Source organism: Vipera berus (genome assembly GCF_964194415.1).
Source record: "Vipera berus genome assembly, chromosome: 1".
NCBI classification, from domain to species: domain Eukaryota; kingdom Metazoa; phylum Chordata; class Lepidosauria; order Squamata; family Viperidae; genus Vipera; species Vipera berus.
The window spans coordinates 152,073,201-152,095,893 of NC_138202.1; the positions used below are offsets into that span (position 1 = coordinate 152,073,201).

At 38.8% G+C, this 22,693-nt stretch overlaps 1 protein-coding gene across 1 annotated transcript in view; it reads right to left on the reverse strand.

The window, feature by feature from the left end:
• ITGB6 (integrin subunit beta 6) overlaps positions 1-8,591 on the reverse strand; it is a 47,677-nt gene extending 39,086 nt beyond the window's left edge. The window contains exons 1-2 of the mRNA XM_081314460.1: positions 8,420-8,591; positions 7,844-7,923 (exon numbers count right to left, since the gene is read on the reverse strand). Of these exons, the coding sequence (XP_081170586.1) occupies positions 7,844-7,923; positions 8,420-8,480 (141 nt within the window). The 5' untranslated portion in view covers positions 8,481-8,591. The remainder of the gene's footprint in view (positions 1-7,843; positions 7,924-8,419) is intronic.
• Positions 8,592-22,693: the final 14,102 nt, after the last annotated feature.

A 22,693-nucleotide genomic window follows, 5' to 3' on the forward strand; every position in this document is an offset into this window, starting at 1 on the left:
GGGGGGCAAGGCAATGGTAGGATCAGAGTCTGGAAAAGAAGTCCGTGCATGGCAAACATTCTAGTTTTGGGGTTATAAAGATGAAAGGGGACAAATGTAATTTCAGACTTGCCAAATTCTGTTAATGTATCCTTATAATAAAGTAGAATTAGTTTGAAAAAAGAAAAAAAAATGGGATTTATGGATTTGATGTTGAGAAAGGGTAGTTTGTGGAAAAAAGAAAATTATGAAGTAACACAGACAGAGAGAAAGAATAAAATATAAATAAAACTGCTGTTAAGAAGATTGAAAGCCACTTCTTCATTACCTTTTCATCCCCCCCCCATATTTTTTCTTTTCTACTTCTTTTACCTCTTGTTTATTTATTCATCAAACTCACACACAGGTGACTGTGCGGCTTACAACATTAACATTTTTCACTTTCTTATTACTTTTCCCTATTCTTTCTCTATTCAGTTCAAAAGTATTGTTTTTATTTTGTTGAATTTTTTTTAAATAAAAATGATAAAAAATGAACGGACTGTAAAGTAGAGTTAACCTATTTTGTCATGCTTTCTGCCTGCGTGCCTTGCTAGGCTGACCACAGATCAAATCGGATATCCTCTTGACTATTCAGGGGCTTCTAAAAGACATTAAGCTACATAATAGGGTGCATGGAAAGCTTCTGTGTTTCTTAAAAGTAATTTATTTCTTTTCCATATTCTACCAACAACATAATGGAATTATTTCAAACCATTTTGGAAAAGTATATGTTAAATCAATTATACTGCAGGACAGAAGTTCACTTTGAATCCAAGGGCAATTTCTTGAATGATTCAGTGGAAAATTCCAACATACTGTTGGTTGGGTATCTTTCATTAATAAAGACGATTTTGTTTAGACAAAAATGGTAAATACTCCATTTATCATAGAATGGCTAAATAGAAATAGTGTAAGCTAGTTTAGAAATAATATCCCCACTTTAACATTTTGCATTAAAGCTCATAAAACATATATGTTTCTGGAGTCTTTTCAGGTAATCCTGGCTAGTGTTCCCATATTTAAATCATTTAGGTCTATATTTGAAATATGGAACAGAATGTCCAAAGTATTTATCTGTGTAAGTTTTTAGAAATGATGCAACAAATAAGCTGGAGGAAACTAGCGTCTCACTCACTTGTCTTTTCCTGAAAACCCATGGAATCAACCCTATAATGTAATTTTTTTCCTTTAAAAAGCAACAATGCCTTTCCACAGGAATCTTTGTACAGTAAAAACTTACGATGACCTTACAATAAAAAGAACAAGAACAATATTCTGGCTTCCTGATTAACAGTTCCACTTGATTTGAAATCTGAGGGCTGTTACTTACACCTGCTCTAATATGGCCATACCTTGTCCCTGCGCTCACAGAAATATGTCAGCTTACTGTGCACCACCTCATTGCTGTATTCTAGTTTGCCTGAGAAACAGGCCTGGCAGTGGTTACATAGTCCGAATGCAGGACAAGTAAAGGAAAGTGATTGGCGGATTTACCTGGCTCTATTTATTCTCCCATTGGGTATCTCCTGGAGGTGGGGAAATATCTGCCAATTCCTCGCTTAATCTGAATGGACTGGGACTAGGGAGGAAACATTCCACATCCACCTATTTTCTTTGGTAAGCAGAGTCTGTCAACATCGCTGTGTGGATGAAGGGCATGATTATTATTAGACCCTGTCTGGTTTGGTACAAGTTTTCTTGTACAAGCAAAAAAAATGTAGTGTTCTGGAAGAACACTAAATTCATGTCCAAAAGTAGTCCAACTATCAGCTCATATCAATTGATAATCAGATTCCCTTTGAAAGCATGCACACATGGCGATAACACTAACCTTGATGTTTTGTACGTATGTCCTTTTGGGGACAGATGAAGGTTAGTTCCCCCCTCTCTGATATTTTCCTATTAGGGCTGACATCCATCTATGAGCTTTCTTGGAAGTAAGCTATTTTAAGATCCATGGAGGACAGGTTTCAGCAGTGGAAATGTGCCTCAGGCTACACAATCACAACATGGGCAGGCAAAATGTTTTTCCTAGGCAAACAATGCAAGCCTTTGCATGCCTACTGAGGAATGAACTAAAACCAAGGATACAAGCACTACACAAACTTCAGTGAAGGATTTTTAATGCTATCCTGGGAAGGTTATCTATGGAGCTGCTAACAGTTAACACCAACTTGATGGCATATAATCAACGTTTTAATGATGATGATAGTCTAGGGAGATACAGAATCTTGAAAACTTGACGAGGAATTTCCCAACCCCAATTATTTTGAGTTAATTAAGAAAGAGTCTCTCAGAATGATAAGCTATTGTCTGACTTGCCTGCAGTTTCTTGTTTGTTTTGTCACCTGTCTGTTTCATTCCTTTCTCAGCCACCCCAAAATCTCTCAGGCTGAATGTGCTTCTTCCTTAATCCCCAGGTGCAGCTGTGGATGCCAAGGTCTCTGGCTAGCTCTATGAAAGTGGGAGGCAATATCAAGCAAGCAGAACAGAGACAGTATGCCTGCAACCCCTTCAAATGCCATCTCCATTCCTGTCAAGGAACCATCCCAGGTCATTCACATGAACCTGTGTTTGAAGAAGAGGGAAATTGCCACTTCCAAACTGGAACAGCTACATTTGAATGTATATTATCTGCACGGTGGGTTGCGGAAGAGACAAAGCCAGTGACAGGAGAACATGTCATGTCCTTTAAAAATAATTAATGAGGCATCTTTAAGCTGCAGTTAGCAAAGTGTGAGGATAAGCCCTAAGAAAATCACATTAATCCCATGGGGTCAGTGATGGGATTCAAATATGTAAACAATTGGTTCTCTGTGTGGATGCCACTTCTGGAAGTCGATTCTGGGCCTGGGCAACAAAAAATTAGCTACCGGTTCTGCCGAAGTGGTACGAACCGGCTGAATCCCACCACTGCATGGGGTTCTAGTCCTGCCTTAGGCACAAAGCGAACTGGGTAACCTTGGGCCAGTCACTCTTTCTCAGCCCTAGGAAAGAGGCAAGGGCAAATGATTTCTGAAAACCTTGTAAAGAAAACTGCAGGGATTTGTCCAGGCAGTCGCCACGAGTTAACATTGACTCCAAGGCAAACACACACAGAGAGACAGACTCACAAAATTCTTAGGTTTCTTTCTTGAAAAGGGGAACTGAAGAACTATCCCAGCATGCTTAGTTACATTTATAGCATTAAGGTCTGCCTTGGCTATGGATCAGAGAAAAAAACAACACAGTTGCTCCGGTGAGAAGGCACAGTGTATAATTATATGAATAGAATATAAATATACCTTTACCAAGCTTACTTTGTCAACATGATTTCTTTTAAATCAAGATTGCCATTGCTCTTATTCATAATAAAAGCAAAATTGTTTCTGAATTTATTCAAAATGGAAGTTGCCCTTTAGTTTTAGAAATCAGACTTTCAAAAAGGCATCAGACCAAATTACCTACTGTTGGACTTCGAGGGAAGAAATAGAGAAGTGAGGACAGCCTCTGCTAAAAGCACAGCCAAAGACAACAGTGGAATTAAGAGCCAGCAAGTACAGCAGCTCTTTATAATTCCTCTCTGGACAAAGAGAGGACTTGAGATTACCCACAATCGCTCCTAACAATTGTTCCTTGCAAAGACATTGAAAGATAGCAGTCTCTGGCAGGCTTCGAGTTCTCAGAGATGAGAGAAGAGCCATATTTTTGCTGAAACCATGGTTAGCACCTTCAAAAAAACACTTGGCTCACATATTTCCTTTTCACTTTTGGAAATAGCAATAGCAGTTAGGCTTATATACTGCCCCATAGTGCTTTATAGCACTCTCTGGGTGGTTTATAATGAAGAAGCATTATTTCCATATTGCCCTCAACAATCTGGGTCCTCATTTTATCAACCTCGGAAGGATGGAGAGCTGAGTCAGCCTTGAACTGATAGAATCAAACTCCAAGCTGTGGGCAGAGTTTGCCTGCAACACTGCACTTTAATCATTGTGCCATCAGAGCTCTAAATGACTTATTAACTGGTTTTCAGCTACTAAGAATCTTTGGAATGACAAATTTTACAGGTCTATCAGAGTTTCTCTCAATCCTTAGCAAAATAAATTTTAAATTCAAGTTTAAGGACTTTTTTTTGAATAAACAGGGTGATTAGAACTTTAATTGTAGAAAGCTACAAATGGACCAGGAGTCCATGTGGATTTGAAATAAGACTTTGGAATTAATTATAACAATTCTTCCTATGGGAAAATGCTTTTATTTTGAATTCTTTTAAAAAAATGAAAGGATGAGAGTAAAGGTTGGAGACTAGGAGGAACCAGAAGGAACTGAAGATTACAATTAAAGGAGAAGCGCTTAAATTTGGCTTACTAATATAGAATAGAGCAAAATATTTTTAATATTAGACATGTTGAAAGATAGTTTTGGACACTAAACTCAGAGGTTAATTTTAAGATTATGTGCTTCTATAAACTGTTTAAAAGATGATATGGAAGAAATACAGGTTTTATTGGACAAAACTGAAACTGATCTGAAACTGGATTTAAAAATGACAGGCTACAAGAATGACATGGAAAAAGATGTCACACTGGACATACAAAAGAAACCAGCTGATGTCATAATAATTAAAAGGTGTAAACAAACAACAAACCAAGGGAGTGACCTGGATAATTTTCCTACATGGGTTTTAAAAAGGCTTGTTAAAATTTTGAATAATTTTGTAAGAAGTAACAAAGAAAAAAAAAGAGAAAAGAAATCAAGTTCTAGCACCTTATTTGAGAGGACAATAGATTAAGATTATTAAAAGTAAAAGGAAGGAATATAAGGTTGGTTTATTTTGATCAAGGTTAAAATAGATATGTTGTTATTTCTGGTAATCCTTAATGGGCTTTTGCTGATCAGAACTGAATTATAGGTTTTAAGGAGAGTTGTTTTGAAAGTGGAGTTGAGTGGCATATAAAAGGAAGAAAAAGAAAGAAAGAAAGAAAGAAAGAAAGAAAGAAAGAAAGAAAGAAAGAAAGAAAGAAAGAAAGAAAGAAAGAAAGATGTTGAGATTCTAGAAAGAGTGCAGAGAAGAGCATCAAAGATGATTAGGCAACTGGAGGCTAAAACATATAAAGAATGGCTGCTGGAATTGGGTATGTTTAGTTTAATAAAGAGAAGGAGAAGAGGTGACATGATAGCAGTGTTCCAATAACTCAGGGGTTGCCACAAAGAAGAAGGAGCCAAGCTATTCTCCAAAGCACCCAAAGGCAAAAGAAGAAGCAATGGATGGAAACTAATCAAGGAGAGAAGCAACCTACAACTAAGGAGAAATTTCCTGACATAACAATTAATCGGTGGAACAACCTGCTTCCAGAAGTTGTGGGTGCTCCAACACTGGTTGTTTTTAAGATAGATTGGACAACCATTGGACTGAAATGGTATAAGGTTTCTTGCCTGGGCAGGGGATTGGACTAGAAGACCTCCAGGGTCCTCTCCAACTCTGCTATTCTGTTAATAAAATAAAATAAAATAAAATAAAAAAATAAAATAAAATAAAATAAAATAAAAAAATAAAATAAAATAAAATAAAATAAAAAAATAAAATAAAATAAAATAAAATAAAATAAAATTAAAATAAAATAAAATAAAATAAAATAAAATAATAAAATAAAATAATAAAATAAAATAAAATAAAATAAAATAAAATAAAATAAAATAATAAGGATTTATTTAGATCAGGGGTCTTCAAACTTGGCTCTTTTATGACTTGTGGACTTCAACTCCCAGAGATTTCCTCAGCCAGGCACTCTGGCTGAAGAATTCTGGGAGTTCATAGTGGATTGATTATATCCAGAACAAATATGGGACTAAAAAGTTTCACCTAGCATTTGAATAAGTTTTCTTTTCTTTTTTCCCCCCTTTTTTATGTAATATTAGTATTGCTTGTAGTCATTTCATATGAGCTAGAGTGCGATAGACTTAATAGTTTATTGTTGTTAGCATATGGATGTTTATGATTGTTCTTTGTTTTTATACCTTGTACTTAGCTCTGGGAAGTCGGGGGGGGGGGGAGGGGGGAATGGGGGGAGGGATAGGGAGGGTTAGGTAGGGGTGGGTGGAGGGAGGGGGGATTGTTAAAGATAAAATGTATTGTAAAACTTTTCAATTAAAAAAAAAGAATTCTGGGAGTTCAAGTCCACAAGTCATAAAAGGACCATGTTTGAAGACCCCTGATTTAGAGCTAAGAGATGAGATATGCCATGGGGCCAGTTTACTTATGGAACTATCTTCGTCTCATTACATCAGTCTGTCCCACCTGGTCAGGCAGGGAAAGTAAGTTGTGGACCTCATCAGCCAAAAAGTTCTGAGTGCAGGAAGAGAGACTTCTCTGAGGCTGCTTTTGTTGGCAATGCCACACTAGAGAAAACAGATCTCCATATAGACCACCAGGTCATCTTGCCATAGAGGTAGTTTTTGACTTATGGCCATTCGTTTAACAACCATTTAAAGTTAGGACGGCTCGGACAAAAGTGACTTATGACTGGTCCTCACATTTATGACCTTCGCAGCATCTCCACAATTCCAGTGATCATAATTCATCCAATTTATTCCCTCATCATTGAAGTTCCTGAATTTTTTTTGCCCTCACCCTCAAAAGCAAACTGTATAAGCAGAGTTTTATATAACCAGCTGTTAGTTTCTTTCACAGGGGCAGGTTTGGGATTTACCAAAACAGCAACAAATGCCAAATAATGGAATGTGGAAACAGGACCAAGCATGATTTCTTCACTTGAAAAATTTCTGAATATAAGAAAAAGTTTTACTGCTTTCTGTAAGCACAACAAAGATACATTAAGTCATATGGTTACTTAGAAACAGTCAACCTAAAGTTACTAATTTTCTGCAGTTTTGAGCATGCACAATTACACCCAGAAGCTGGTGTCTGGCACCATAATTATATTATCTCATGAGTTCTGTTTTCACTTGCAAAGCAAAGGAGGTGCTACAGTCTTGCTACATGAAGCATATTCCGTTCTCTATGATTTGGGTTCAAGAGAACTGGCTCCTGCTTGAATCACTAGGTCAGCTGAACTGAGCCAGAAATTTCTAATCTCTTTACTGGCAGAGACAGATTTGAAAATATTAGACAATTTCCAGGCTACAGTTAATAAATCTTTCAATGAGACAACTGTTTCAATGTGTGTCCCCCTGGCCAGGTAATTAGATTTATTTCTTCTCATTCCTTGTTGCATATTTTAATGGATGCAAGATAAGTTTCAGAATATTATCTGTCCAAGAAAGATGTTCCTTGGTAGTACCTCTTTTTTGGCTGCTATGTAACTTCTCTGTAGACTAGCTTTGCTCCTATTATACCCTCTGCATTTACACTGTCTCTATTTCTTCCATAAGATTCGTCTTTGCCCCAAACTGGTTAATTATACATATGAACAATCCTTTGGAAAGTGTATTTGAATGTGATTAATCAGCCTGGCTAATAATCCTTAAAGCACATCAATATGGAATTCAGGGTTGCTTTTCTTAAGCAGCTGCTAGGTCACGAATTAAATTTTTTGTTAAATGGAAAGTTGTACAAAAAGCTTCTAAGATTGCTTAGAAATCAGAGTTAGGGCCTAGAGATTAAAACAGAAAAAAAAAGTAATGGATATGCTAATTTCAACTGATTCTCAAGGTGATGCTAAAGAACCACTCTTTGAATTACTTTTCTTCTGAAGAATGTGGTTTGGAGCAGAGAATTCAGAATATGAATAGTATATTATTAGTATATGAATAGTATATTATACAAACATAATTTGTAATTACATCAAGTCATTATTTTTGTGTGTTTGAAATAATTTACCTCTTGGAAACACCAGTGGCAGCTTGGTCCAGAGAGCAAACAATCTTCACAGTTCATGGCACTCCCTGAATCACAATTTCCTACACGGCAAATCAAGGAAATGTATTAGATTAGCTCATACTTTAATTATGTCAGGTACATAACGTTCTGGGCAGCATTCTGATTTCCTTGAAGATGGTTTGTCAGAGAATCCATTTTTACTTGTTTGTTTGAAAAACCCTTAGCTATTTACAAAAGAGATGGAAACGCTCATTAAAATTTCAATAAGAAATAAACCTTGTGGAGCAATAGTTTTAACTGGAGTCAGTGTCCTGCTTTATTCAAGAGGATAATTAGGATAAAGCAGCTGTGAATATTATTTTATATTAATCCGTGACCTGGTCTGTCCACCTGACAGGGAATCATTCTTCACGAAGTCAGACAAAAGTCCTTGAAAAAACTTTTTTTTTTTGCTATATTTCTTCAAGGTATATTATAATTATAGAGGTCAGATCCAGAATTCACAAAATCACACAAACTCACACCAAAAAAATAAACACTCTTAAGTTTGTATTCCATGTATAAAATGAGCCTTACCTTGTACATTTTTATTCCTTTGTAGAAATAGGAAAAAAAGGCAGAGCAATTCAACCCCCATTCGCTTTCAGTTCTGGCTGCAGGCACAAAATATATCAAACATTAATTAAGCTCAGTAAAAAGAAAAGCTCGGAAGCCGCTAATGTACAGCTGAAGGTTTTCAAGCTAAGGAGGTTTTCGAAGAATGTAACAGAAGGCTACATGTAAAGGTTGTAAACAAAAGAAAACAAAACAAAACCCTGGTACCCAGGCAGGTAGGTTGATAGAAAGGCAAGCAGCATGGTTATAGAACTTAGCACAGTCCTTTTACTTCCTGGTTTGCCTTATAAGGAAGAGAGGTACGCAGCAAAAGGTGGAACAATTCTCACAGGTGAAATCCTGAACGTTTTCATTTTTTTTAAAAGATCCAAGATTCATTTTACAGAACTCTGAAAGGTACGTATTTGCTGCACATTGTAAATATTGGAATAATAATACAATTAATTTTCTTACATAGGCTTACATAGGCTTTAAAGCTTAATACGTTAGCCGAGATCTCTAATTTCTAAGCTGAACACCATTCTAGGGATTTTATTTCAAAAAGGAATCTATACCCAATCCGTATATGCAATACAGATTTTAAAACGTAAAATTATAAAATCCTATCGAGTTTTGTGTTATTTGCACATTGGATAGCCTTCATTGTCAAAGTCCACAAAAACGTGGAAAAATGCCAAAGCTAGGACCGAACATTGTAAAAACAAGAACAAGAGAAAAATAAAAATCACAAACCATACATACCCTTAATCAATCTAGTGGATTTGTACACTTAACTTAGCACCAATGGTGGGATTCAGCCGTTTCATACCACTTCCGCAGAACCGGGAGCTAATTTTTGTTGTCCAGACCCAGAATGGACTTCCGGAAGTGGCATCCACACAGAGAACTAGTTGTTCACATATTTGAATCCCACCACTGCTTAGCACCCATCATGATCCAAGGCCTGGTGGAAGAGCCAGGTTTCTAGAGGCTCCTTGAACATCATCTGGGTGGGAGTCATATGAATCTCTGGGCCGGATCCTGTCCCAGAGGACAAGCATCTCAGCAGAGAAACTATGTTTTGTGGGTGCCAAAGACATCATTATTTATTCAAAAAGTCCTGGAGCCTACCTTCTTTCTCCGATCATACAGACGGGCAATTGGAGACAGGCAGTTCTGTGGAACCAGGTCCTACCTATGCCATGACTGTAACAAGCACTTTGAATCCTACTGGAAGCCAAAAGGCAACACAAGCTGCTTGTGGAGCAGTGGTGCCGCATGGGCCTACTGAGACATACCCATGACTGCTTGTGTTGCTGCAGCTGGACTACAGCTGAGGCATCCACGTGGACTCAGAGGTAGCCCCATGCAGAGTGCATTGCACAAAAGTTAAGGGGGTGAGTGGCCATTTTGACAGCTTCCCAGAAGCTTCCCCCCCAACTTTGTGACTTTGTTAGGTTGCATTCACTCTTCCTTGCAAGAAAGTGTATTTCCAGCCAGATTCCAGCGAGATAGCAATGGGACTGGGCTGGTGTTCGGTAGGGACTATTGCCACCGAGCATTGGATGTGTTGTTTCTCTGCTTCTTGCCTACCTATCCATGTAGGGAAACCTTGTTGGCTAGCACCTGTGCAGCTTTGTACAGTACACCAGTACCTGCCCTTTTCTTTTAGAGATTTTCACTAGTCTTTGTGCTTTTCCTTTTATTCCCTGTGATTTTGCCCATAGAAATGTCTTAGCAATCTCCTTTGATACTCCCTAATGCAGTCCCTTTCTATTGTTTCTCCCACCTCACCCCACCCCTAGCATCACTTGGCTCCAATGCGACAGGAATTCCTCTTTAAGTCCCTGGGAGCTTTCTAGCGAGGACAACTGGTATATCACCTCCACAGAAGCAAAGCGGCAGCCTTCCTGGGTTGCAGCTGAAATGTCTTTTTTAAAGATAGGAAAGAGAAAGAAAACACACAGAACAGTGATCAGGGAGTAGGAGAGCAAGGAAACCACGCTTCGCCCCAAATTCCATAGAAAGTGAAAAAGTTTTCCCCCTGGGGTTTATCAGGGCTAACTGGAGCACAGATCTCCAGGACTGAGGATGTGAGCCATTGCTGATTCAATTGCAAGATTTAAAACATTGCAGAGAACATAGTAGTCTGCACAACCCAGGATGAAATGGCTGCGTGGGAGAGTTACTGGCCCTTAGCAGAATAACAGAGTTGGAAGGGACCTTGGAGGTCTTCTAATCCAACCCCCTGCTCAAACAGGAGACCCTGTACCATTTCAGACAAATGGCTGTCCAATTTCTTCTTAAAACTCTCCAGTGATGGAGCACCCACAACTGCTGGAGACAAGTCTAATCCAAACTGGGGCTGCTATTAAATGAAACAAAGCACTGGAAACGCCCTACAGAGTGGAACAGTAGCAGTTTTGAATGAGAGCTGGAAACCACAAAGGAAGGATGGATTTGCAGTGCATTGGGAGAGGAAGGAGGAGATTGTCAAGAGTGGCTCATACTGGTGAAGGATCAAGCAGAAAAGAGGGGTCTACCCTAGATCTATGAAAATATGTTATAAACAAAGCTCTTAAAAACAGCTTTACTTCTAAAAAAAACATCTTTGCTGATCAGCATGAATGAGTCATACAATGAGTCCATCTTATCCAGTTAGCATTATTAAATGGCAGGGTCTCCGAAGTCTCAGCATTTTTTTTTCCGTCTTTGCCTACAGAGGCCAAAAATTGAACTTGATTTTCAGCTTCTAAATAATCTACTCAGCCTTTGAGTTATAGCCCCTCATACATCTCACGACTGATCCTTTAGCAAACACTACATATTTTTAAACCTATCCAGAAGTGAATCCAGTAATTTGTCTTGGATCTAAAGGATCACATTATTCTGAAAGCTCCTTGATCTCCATTTCCTTCCAAGACACCCTACTATTACAACTCCTACTTCATGTATTATGTCAACCTCTAAACAATTCTTTTGTCACATTTCTTGTTTTAAAGTTATTCATATCATATTAAACTTGTTTTCCCATAATATTGCTCTTGACTCACCCATTGAGGCCTCAATAAATAAAAGACTGGAGTCCATTGGAGGCTCTTCATGCTTTAACAGGCTGAAGGTATCTGACTTTATAGACTGAGCAGGCATGAGTCGAGGATCAGTGTCATGATAAGACTCATAGCTTACATAGCTTTACTGTGAAAGTCCCTTCAAAGCATCATCCATCAGTCTTGCTTAGTTTTTGATCATTCATTTATTCGTCACTGGTTATATTTGCAGTCTATCATATACCCCAAGCTGCAATAATTCCTAGGCAATTCATAATAAAACAAACATTCTGTACAAATAACAACATGATCAAACAAACTTTTGCTCGTTCATAAGCTTTCTCTTCTCCTTTTCCCATTTCAGCTCCTCCCAGTAATATGAGGGGTCACACTTTAGATCAAAAGTAAAGAATGAACCAACTGTTCTTTATTTCTCAATGAGAAGTGGAAGACACTAAATAAACACAACCTTATTTATTTATCTTTTATTTTACACACCACATTTCTTCCAAGTCAAGGTAATGCTTGCAAACTTTTCCTCTCCATTCATTTTATTTTTTGCAGGTAAGTTAAAATGAAAGATAAATTACTAGTTCCAGGTTATCCAAAGGTCTGGGGGGGGGGGGCAATTTGAACCTGACTTTCTGAGGTTCTCTGCAACACTGTTCATACAAATGGTACAATTTACTGAATGATATACCACCCCTATTGTTTCATTCAGAACAAAGGTTAGACTGGTAGGGATGTGAAACGGCCTACCTGTAACCCCTTTTGTAGAACATCCTTCCCTAAATCATATCACCAACATTCAGTGGTAAAATTGACATCATAATTTCAAGCCATTTCAGTGAATATGGTAGTGTGTTAATGGGTATGTTTTTTCCCCATGTTTACCATGTCATGTTTATTTTACTTCAAACTAAAATAAAAACTGCACTAATATATTTCCCCCTAAATTTTGGTGGCATGAATTTCATGATATTGGAGGACAATAAAGAGAATGCTGGGAGTTTGACTTAGCTTTATAACAGTTAAATGAAACTATTTTTACTAATTAACCATTTTTAATTAAGAGGTAAGATTCTCTAGTTAGCAGGGAATAAACCCTAGGAACAATGAAGTCTACTGCTTAGGTTAATTCTCCATCTAGGACAGTGATGGCGAACCTTTTAGAGACTGAGTGCCCAAACTGCAACCCAAAACCCACTTATGTATCGTTGGGTGCCAGGTGGGTGTGGCCCATTGGGGGGGCAATTGGGTGGGTGTGGCCAGTTGGGAGGGCATGGCTCATTGGGTGGGCATGGCTGCGGTAGTAATGGCAGACTGGGTGGGACTAAAAAGCTCAATCAATCAATTCCAACTTTGCGAGATCTTTTTTTCCCCCCGCAAGGAATTGAAATTGATTGATTGAACCTTTTTTCCCCCCACATGGCGGCAAAGGCCTAAAGCGAAAAGGTTTTAAAAAAACCCAGCTGAAGGCCTAGGACTTGGGCGACAGCGCACGTGCCCACAGAGAAGGCTCTGCGTGTCTCCTGTGGCACACGTGCCATAGGTTTGCCACCACGGATCTAGGAGGACGGGCTCTGAGGATGGACTAATAATACTTAGCATTCCAGTTGCTTCCAATAGCAGATTGTCACATTAGATTTTCCATCTATTACTGCACTCCTCAGAAGATCTATTGTGCCACAGCAAAAAAAAATCACTAATAACTTCTTCAAATATGTATCTATTTTCTTATCATATGGGGAAAATATCAAATTTGAGTGAGAGATCTGTTAGTTCAGGGATGGTGATAGGGGCTCCTCCAGACATTGTTAAACATATCATTGTTAACACATCCTCTAGACACAGTTTTCATCATCATTGTCAACATGACCAATGATGAGAGATAACAGGAAGTCCATTTGAATATACTCTGAAAAGAATGAATGCCTATAGATTATGTTCCTACTAAAGATACAAGTTAGAGGGGGGGATTTTCTAACAAAAATCAGACAGTGTGCTGATTAAAAAAGAGATTGAGCTAAAAGGGAGAAAAGTTTTTTTAAGTGTGAAAAAATCAGAAACAATAAGGTATTCCTTTGATGTGGGCTTCTGCTGTCTGTGCGTCAAATTGCAAGCTTGATTGAATCTACTTTGCTAACATAGTATGCCTATGCCACACATTTTCAATAGTGATGCAAAATTGCCCCAAGTGATATTTATAATTACTAAAAACAGCATAACAGCAAAAAGGCAACATATTGCTTGCAGCCCCTCTGCCTATTACAAATCAACACCCTGAAAAAAAATATCAGAATCTGAAAAAGCAGACATCAGGTGTGAGATGAAACCAGACAAAAATATATCCTCAAGGCATGTCTTTTTAAAGTATCTGATCTCCAGAGCTACCTGTACCTTCCCTAACAAGCAAGATCTTGTTTTATTCATTGATTCAACACCATTTGAAGCAGCAGAAGGTTGCATGCATTAAACTTCTAAAAAAGAGTGTTTATTTGTTCAGGTACTAATTGCAATGTGAGAACATTGACCAGGTGCTCAATTTTCTTTTGTGAAAATAAATGAGATTTAAAAAGTGTGCTCTGGTTGATTCATTGTAATGTAGATAAACTAGCGCTTTATTAGAAATCTTGGAAACAGTTGTAGTACTGAGTATGTGGCAATTCACAGAATAAAACATGCAGCCGATAAACTAAAACAAGCAACTGAACAAGAAAGCAAAGACTGAGGGGGGAAAAGGGAAAACTAGAAAAGATGCTTGTTATAGACTTAGTTATACTTGAAAATTTCTTAACTGTTCACAAACAGTTAAGATGAAGTCTCACTGAACTTAATGTGGTTTACTTTTAAAGAGAAACTAGGACTGCTTTTCAAACTTTAATCAAGGATAGCACTTTTCAGTTACAATTCTACAGAATAAAATTAATGTTTTACTTTTGATACTTGAGCATTATTGCAAGAACTGGAAAGAAATGCTTGTATATATGTATCTCTATCCAATTTATCAAAATATTTTTTTCTAATTTGAGTATATAATGGGGAAAAGCTCTATTCATCTAAGATGAATGATCAACAGTATACAAAGGAAAGCATATAAAACTCGTTAAGGAATAAAATTATGACAATTGATTTAAAAAGCACAATTTCTTTAGAAATAGTTCCTTATAGTTTTTTTATTTTCAAAATACGGAAGAATAGAGATAGTTGTTCATGCTGTCTCTATGGCCTCATCATTCAAAACTGCAGAAAATCATGTAGTTGAGGGGTAAGCTAGGCGAGATATTGTCTTTGGTGCTGGTGAGATTTCCTTTCAATGCAAACAACAGCTTTAATAACACAATAGAAAGTTTTTCACCATTTCCTCCCTAACAATAGGACTGTGTTTGGGAATACACTCCCATCAACATTATCTCTGCATAACAAAACCTGCAAGCCATTTCAGTTTTGCCCGCATTCAGCTATAATGAAAAAAAAACAGCTCATAGATGTCAGTAGACAGATAACGAAGGTAAGTGTGAAGTATATTGAGCACCAAATCTGCAAAAATTGGGCATCCACTCAGTTGAATCTGACAAGCTTTTTGGGTCCTGAGCACACTATCATGCCAACAAGGGCTCTCATATCCAAAAACCATGTTGCAATCCCAGATGAGATCACAAAAAATCAGTGACACTACTGAGATTTTGAGAATTTCTGAAATTTGGATGATGACACTAGAATGATAAAGCATGCATCATGTCATCATTGCCTCAGCTTCACCCTTGCATGCTTGTGTTGCAACATTCCACAATAAGAAAGTGAGGAGTTTTCATTGTGTTTCATCCTATGTGTGATGGTCTACCATCAGCTTCATGCTATGCAAGTTGCTGGGAGAATTGCTATCTGATTAAATTAAAGCTTCTCTTCTAACATTAGTTCCTTTACAGCTTTTCCAGCAATGTTTATATATTGTTTATATATTTGCAAATCATGAGTGAATGCTAACTTCACACCTACTAGTTGCAGAGCAAGAGATGTAGTAGTAGTAGTAATAGTATAGGTAGTCCTCGATTTACAACCATTTATTTAGTGACCATTTGAAGATACAACAGCACTGAAAAAGGTTGTTAAGTGAATCTGACCGTTTTTCACACTTATGACTTAGCAATGGAAATTTTGGGCCCAATTGTGGTTATAAGTCAAGGACTTCCTGTATAATAAAAGAGACAAAATAGGAGGAGGAGGAGGAAGGCTGACTAGTTATTGCTAAGAGAAAAGGCTTTAACTATCCTTCCCCAGTTTGACAATTTACAGAATAACACAGATGGAAGGGACTTTGGAGGTCATCTAGTCCAACTCCCTGCTCAAACAGGAGACCCTATACCATTCCAGACAAGTGGTTGTCCAGTTTTCTTAAAAGCCTCCAGTGTTGGAGCACCCACAATTTCTGAAGGCAAGCCATTCCACTCGTTAATTGTTCTAACTTTCAGGTAATTTCTCCTTAGTTCTAGATTGCTTCTCTCCTTGGTTAGTTTTCATCCATTGCTTCTTGTCTTGCCTTCTGGTGCTTTGGAAAATAGGTTGACCCTCTCTTCTTTGCAGCAACCCCTCAAATATTTCCATTATATTTCCAGTACATGGGATAATTTCCATTATATTAGCTTATTATATTGGCTTGGAAATAATAATTTCCATTATATTGGCTGGAAATTTTGGAAATCACATCCCCCAGGTGTCTGGGGTTCCAGACTAGAGAAGGCCTTCTGGCTCAATGATGGAAACTGAAGTTTCCCTGTATCCCTTCCCTGAGAACATATCTGGTGGCTAGCACGTCTAATTTTTAAAAGCTAAATGATTTGTTCCAGCATCCTTCCCTATTTACATTATTGGCCATTAGATTTAAATTTAAATTTCCTTTAAATTTCTTAAATTTCTGGGAGTCTACCTCTGTGAAGATCTGACCTGGAAAGTTAATACAACCCAGGTGGCTAGAAAGGCCCAACAGAGGCTTCACTTTCTTAGGGTCTTGCGGAAGAACAGGGTAGAACAACAGCTAATGACCCTCTTTTACCGGTCTACTATAGAGAGCGTCCTCTCGTATGGTATTGTGGTTTGGTATGCTGGTCTGACAGCCGCGGACAGGAAAGTATTACAGAGGGTAGTGAGCACAGCACAAGACATTGTGGGCTGTTCCCTGACACCACTGGATGACATCGCCAGGGCTCGTTGCCTTGGAAGAGTGAGGAAGATTCTCAGGGATGACTCACACCCTGGACAGTATCTCTTTACTCTCCTACCATCCGGTAGGAGATATAGGAGTATAGCCAGCCGTACCAACAGGCTGAAAAATAGCTTTTATCCGTGGGCTGTTAGGCTTTTAAATGGGACATAATCTCTGTGAACTTATGCAGAATTGACTTGGGAGACCGGTGTGTGGTGTAGTTGGTTCACATGGTGTGGTGGGATGGAGGGTTTGTTGTCACTGTGTGTTGGGGGGAGAGAGCACGGGGGGAGGCTCAGCTAATCTCAATGTACACATGTTGTACTTTGACAATAAAGGTTTATTTATTTACTCATCAGTTTTACATTTGCTGTACTTTGAAGGTAAAAACTGAATGCTCGCAAATAGCAAAACATAATATATTAGGAATATTATACGGAAAAGAAGGCCATAAACATATGAAAAAAGAAACAAGGGGAGAGAATATCATCACATTTCTATGCTGTCTTCTTTAAGGGCCTTCTAGCTTTCATAAACCAGCAGGAGTCAAGATGGAACCCCTTGGTCTCTGCTAAGATGAGTAATTACACCTTGTCATCCGGAACCTGCTGAAATGGAAGAATATTCACATGCTCACTGAACCTCACAGTGGTAACACTACATCATTCTCTAATTATTTTCATCTCAATTGATTGTAAATCTTTTTGGTTGTTTTTTTTTGCTAATTGTAATATTATTGTAATTTAAGGTACACCACATTGAGATTGCCTTTGTTGATGAAAAAGGTGATTTAATACATTTTTGTGTAAAAAAAATAATCCTCCGTGCTGATGAAGAATTTAACTGAATTATAACTTCTTCAAGAAAACTTGCAAGTCAAGAAGTAAATCAGAACTACAGAACTCACGATAACACTCTGTATCATGCCCTCCCTGGAAACTAAGTTGATAAGGAGTGAATATCACAATCCAGACACCAACTGAACTTGGCAAGCCGGTTGTCAATGTCTCCTAGGAAAAGAGCCTCCTTCCTCATTTACTATGAGCTGCAGGAAAGAACCTCAGGAAGGAACCATCTATTGTGGTTTGAGCCATGTAAATGATTACGTTAATAAACACAATAAGACACAGAGTAGCCAACCACATTTTGACTTCATGTTTTGTGTTAACCAAGCCCATGTGGTTAATTTATGGCTCAGTCTGTGGTGTAAACCCAGAAAATTCAGTTAGTTCACTAAATCGTGATTCAGTGAACTATCAATAAGCGGGTCACACAAACGTAGCCAAGGAGAGATGAGCAGGGATGAGATAATTCTGCATCGAAGGACATTGTGTGATAGTAATGAATTCTGTGGTGCTTTGAGTTGTGAGCCACCCAGATGGGCGGCTATAGAAATCAAATAAGTAAATAAGGTTCAAACTTTCAGACCTGAGAACCATTTAATTTCAACTTATTCTACGGAATGCACATTTTTGGTTCTTTTTTTAAAAAAAAGTTAAATGAAACATTACAGCAAATCATTTTTCTTCCACGTTTTAATTTTGGAATTCTTCCCATGGAGGAAAATAGCTATATACGGGCTTCCAATTAAAATAAAAGGACAGCAGGTTAAAAAAAGTGATATATTGCAGTACAGGTAGTCCTCAGCTGCAACCATTCATTTTGTGACTGTCCAGAGTTACCATAGCACTGGAAAGAAAAGTGACTTACAACTGGCTCTCACACTTATGACTGACGCAGCATCCCCTCAGTCTTGCGACCAAAATTTGGGCACTTGGCAACCGACATGTATTTATGACAGTTGCAGTGTCCTGCGGGAGTCAAGTGATTGCCATTTGCAATCTTCCCTCCGGGCTTCTGACAAGCAAAGTCAATGGGGGGAAGCCAGATTCACTTAACAACTGCATGACAACAACATGCAGCAATTTGCTTAACAACCATGGCAAGAAAAAAAAGACTGCAAATTGCTATTCACTTAACTATCTTGCTTAGCAACAGAAATTCTGGTCCCAATGGTGATCATAAGTTGAGGACTATCTATAGCTGTAGTATTTGTATAACAAGGGGGAAACTTGCTCATTCTTTGCTCCTTGAAGTTGTTCTTATACTGTAGACTACCAACAATTTTGAGGTTGTAAGGAAAACAGCTGTGGACAGTGGTGGGATTCAACCCGTTCACTGTGTGGATGCCGCTTCCAGAAGTCCATTCTGGGCCTGGGCAACAAAAAATTAGCTACCAGTTCTGCTGAAGTGGTGCGAACTTGCTGAATCCCATCACTGGTATGTGGACCTTTATTAGAGCATTCACCTTTTCCTTTTTCCAGTGATCCATTACTCTACATTCTTAAACCCAGGGCTTTTTTTCTCATAGAATGCTCAGAACGGCATTCCGGCACCTTTTTTTTTTACAAAAAAAAAAGCTCCCTCTATTGGCTTTCGAAAGCCTATTGGAGGGGTAAATCTTGGCTCTTTTTTATGACTCGTGGACTTCAACTCCCAGAAATCCTGAGCCAGCCACGCTGAGGTGAAAGAGAGAGGTTTCCAAGCTGAGCCATGGTGGCTCAGGAATTCTGGGAGTTAAGTCCTTGAGTCATAAAGGATCCAAGGTTGCCTACCCTACACTAGAGGAGGACATTAAAATTATTTACAAGGTTACTTCTTTAGGAATTAAACTTTTAGAATCTAAAACAGCTAATTCAAAAAAGCCAACATGCAAAGAAAAAAAAATCCAAAATTTCTGTATTACATCTAGAAATACCAACTTTGCAACCAATATTTCTCATCCATAACTACGGCACCCTAAGGATACCTGCATACATGCAAATGCTTCTCTGGGATCAGTAACGCAGTTCACACACTCACTTACTGCCTCGACGCTTTGAAACGCCATTTGCTCATTCACTCACTCACTTACTGCCCCATCGCTTCCAAACGCTTCCAAATGCCACTTGCTCGCTCACTCACTTACTGCATTTGGAAGTGATGGGGCAGTAAGTGAACGAGTGCCGGTGCCGGAGGCCATCAGCTGTTTGGCGCCAGAGACCACTACCATGAGGAACATAGCTCTGGGTCGGGGTTTGGAGCAGCTCCGGGTGGGGGCTCAGCGGGGAGGGGAATCCCCACGGCGGCTGTGGGGAGGGGAATCCCCATGGCATGTGGCTCTGAGCCACAGGGGCGAGGGTGCAAAGGACGGGCGTCAACACCGTAGCAAGACACCGGCATCGCTCCCAGTGACAGCACCTCTGAGTTCCGGCACCTTTTTTTTTTTTTAAAAAAAGCACTGCTTAAACCCCTGAGCCTTCTGGAAAGGTTGCTCTGAATTACAACTGAATGACCCGCAGACAATAGGCTTTTGGTTATTTCAAAGAACATCTTGCTATATTACTCCATATACTCCATATACATATAGCTATTTATACAAAGGGCTACCTTCTTCTGATGGCAAGATTGCTGGGCAGGCAAAAAAAAATAGGATGTCGTGTGGCATCCTTGTCAAGTGTTATTTAAGAATTTACAGACATAACCAGCACATTCCTGGAACATTCAAGTGCTCTGCTACTTCCACTTCTGTTTCCACCTCTTCCTCTTCCATTCATCATCGTCGTTGTCATCATTGTCAATTTGTATCTCACCTTTCTTCCCGAATTAAAAATCTTTCTTTTGAGTTTAATATCCTTCTCCAGTCATTGCTAAACCGAACAGTCGAAACAAGAAGTGGGAAACCTGGCATAGGGATTGTTACTCTTGTAACCAGCAATTGTTCTTAGGGTAAGTTTTCTGTTATAATTAGTTAGCAGTTTGTCTACAGTGGTGACTGCATCCAAGTAATTTTAGGACTAAATGAAATATTTATTTATTTTTCACAATTCTATGCCCTCCATCATCTTCAAAGAGGAACTCTGGGCTGTGTACAATAATATGTTAAAATAAAACCGTGTATATATAAAAATGAAAAACGTTAACAAATTTTTAAGAGGAAGCCGGAGGTTAACATTATTTAAAAGGTGAAGAGAGGGCTTTCAGGGGACTAACCATTCCACAGCTGCCTGCTGCTCTGGGCTTCCTATGTGAGGCTGCAGAGCCATATTTTAACTCCTTTATAAAAGGCCAGGAGAATGGGGGCCTGCCTCAACTCCGAAGGAAAGATATTCCACAGGAAAGAGCAATTCCTCTCCCAGTCAGGAGATCCCAGTGATGGGATCTGCAGCATACCTTCCCTGCTTGATCGGTTAGGACGGATCAATGTAATGGTTTTCTAGGTAGCCTGGCCCCATGCCAGGTAGGGCTTTATAAGTAACAACCAGGGCTTTTTTTCTCATAGAACGCTCAGAACGGAGTTCCGGCACCTTTTTTGGATGGAACACTGTAGGGTAGGCAAGGCATGTGTGAGTTCCGGCACCTTTTTCTTTTACAAAAAAAGCACTGGTAACAACCAACACCTTGGACCAGGAAGAAAATTGGCAGCTCGCAGAACAGAGGTGTTAGATACACTCTTCTTTGGGAGCCTAAAATTGCCATTGGGGCCACATTTTGTACCAGCTGAAGCTTCCAGATGCTTTTCAAAGGTAGCTTCATGTAGAGCCTCTTGCAATAGTCCATACTGGAGATGACCAGGACATAAATGATTCAGCAGAGAGCCTCCCTATCTAGGAAAGGGCATAACTCTCCGAGCAGGAACCATGCGGGAAGTCCCCTGGACTCATGGTTCCTGCTGAAAGAGCCAATGGCAACCATGGCTAGGAGGTTCTTTGCTCAGCTTCATGTTGTGTGCCAGTTATGCACAGGTTATGCACTGGGTCTGTCTGGCATAATGCAACCCCAGCCAAGACCAAAGATGATAAACTCCTATACAAAGAAGGGCTCAGCCACAGCCACGACCTCTCACCAGAGTTTAGCCGAAGTCAGAAAATTAACCAAATATTCATTGGGTATAGTTGAAGAACACACACAAACCTGTCCAAGCTTCGCTGTCTTCGCACCGCACGTTTGTAATTATGAATGTGACAGCATTCATAAACTATGTCATTTTTAAAGTCCATTTTGATCCTGTTACGGCTAGCCAAACTCAACTTGGTTCAAACTTAACAAAATAGTTATTAATAGCCAATTTCACAATCCATTGCACATGGTGGATGCAATCTAATGTGTTCGTGGCTTTTTGCTAATGAAAGCTGGCATTCCTTCCTGCCTCCCCCCTCTTCTCTGAACACCCCTAGAGACGCAGGTGACTGCAAGAAGGGGAACTGATGATCTTCTTCTATCACTGCAGAAGATATTCCCTTCACTCAGTGTAAATAATGTGTGGTATGCCAAAAATGTGGATTATGAGACCTTTGTCTTATCTCAAATGCATATTTCATCCATCAACACTGCATTGTATCCTGCCGCTACATAGAGATAACTCAGCCGTGCATAGACAGGTGCGAATTGGGTATTCTGGAACCCCCAAATAACCTGAAACAATACATTTCACTGCAAGTTTTTCCCCCCTGAAAAATATGGGTAAAGTCCTTCCTTTGAGCTGCACATCACACAATCATGCATACTTTATTTTCAAGTTGTGGTAAAAAGGCAACTCTCTAAGCAACATTTAGTCTTAAGCTGTACAATTTTTTTAAACATTCAGCTTAAACTTAAAAGTTTGTATATAATGTTTATTATTTGTTTTAAAAGTATTATTTATTTTAGGGATGCTTAAGATACTTCTTTTGGGTTCACAATGTATATCCTATTTGAGAGACACATAAGAACAAAAAATATTCACACCATTAAAAACTGGGTTCATAAGCAATGTAAGTGGAGTATATACTGTATCATTTGCTTAATAAGTACCGGTACTGGGGCTTAAACAATATTCATGTGTCTTAATAGCTCTTAGCTCTGGCGATAGCTCTTAGACTTAAAGTCTTGGATATTAATGAAGAAAATAACAATACCAATTGTTCTTAGGTTGCTTCTTGATGGTACAAGTAGTTTGCTATGCTCTCCTTTGGGGATTTTTTC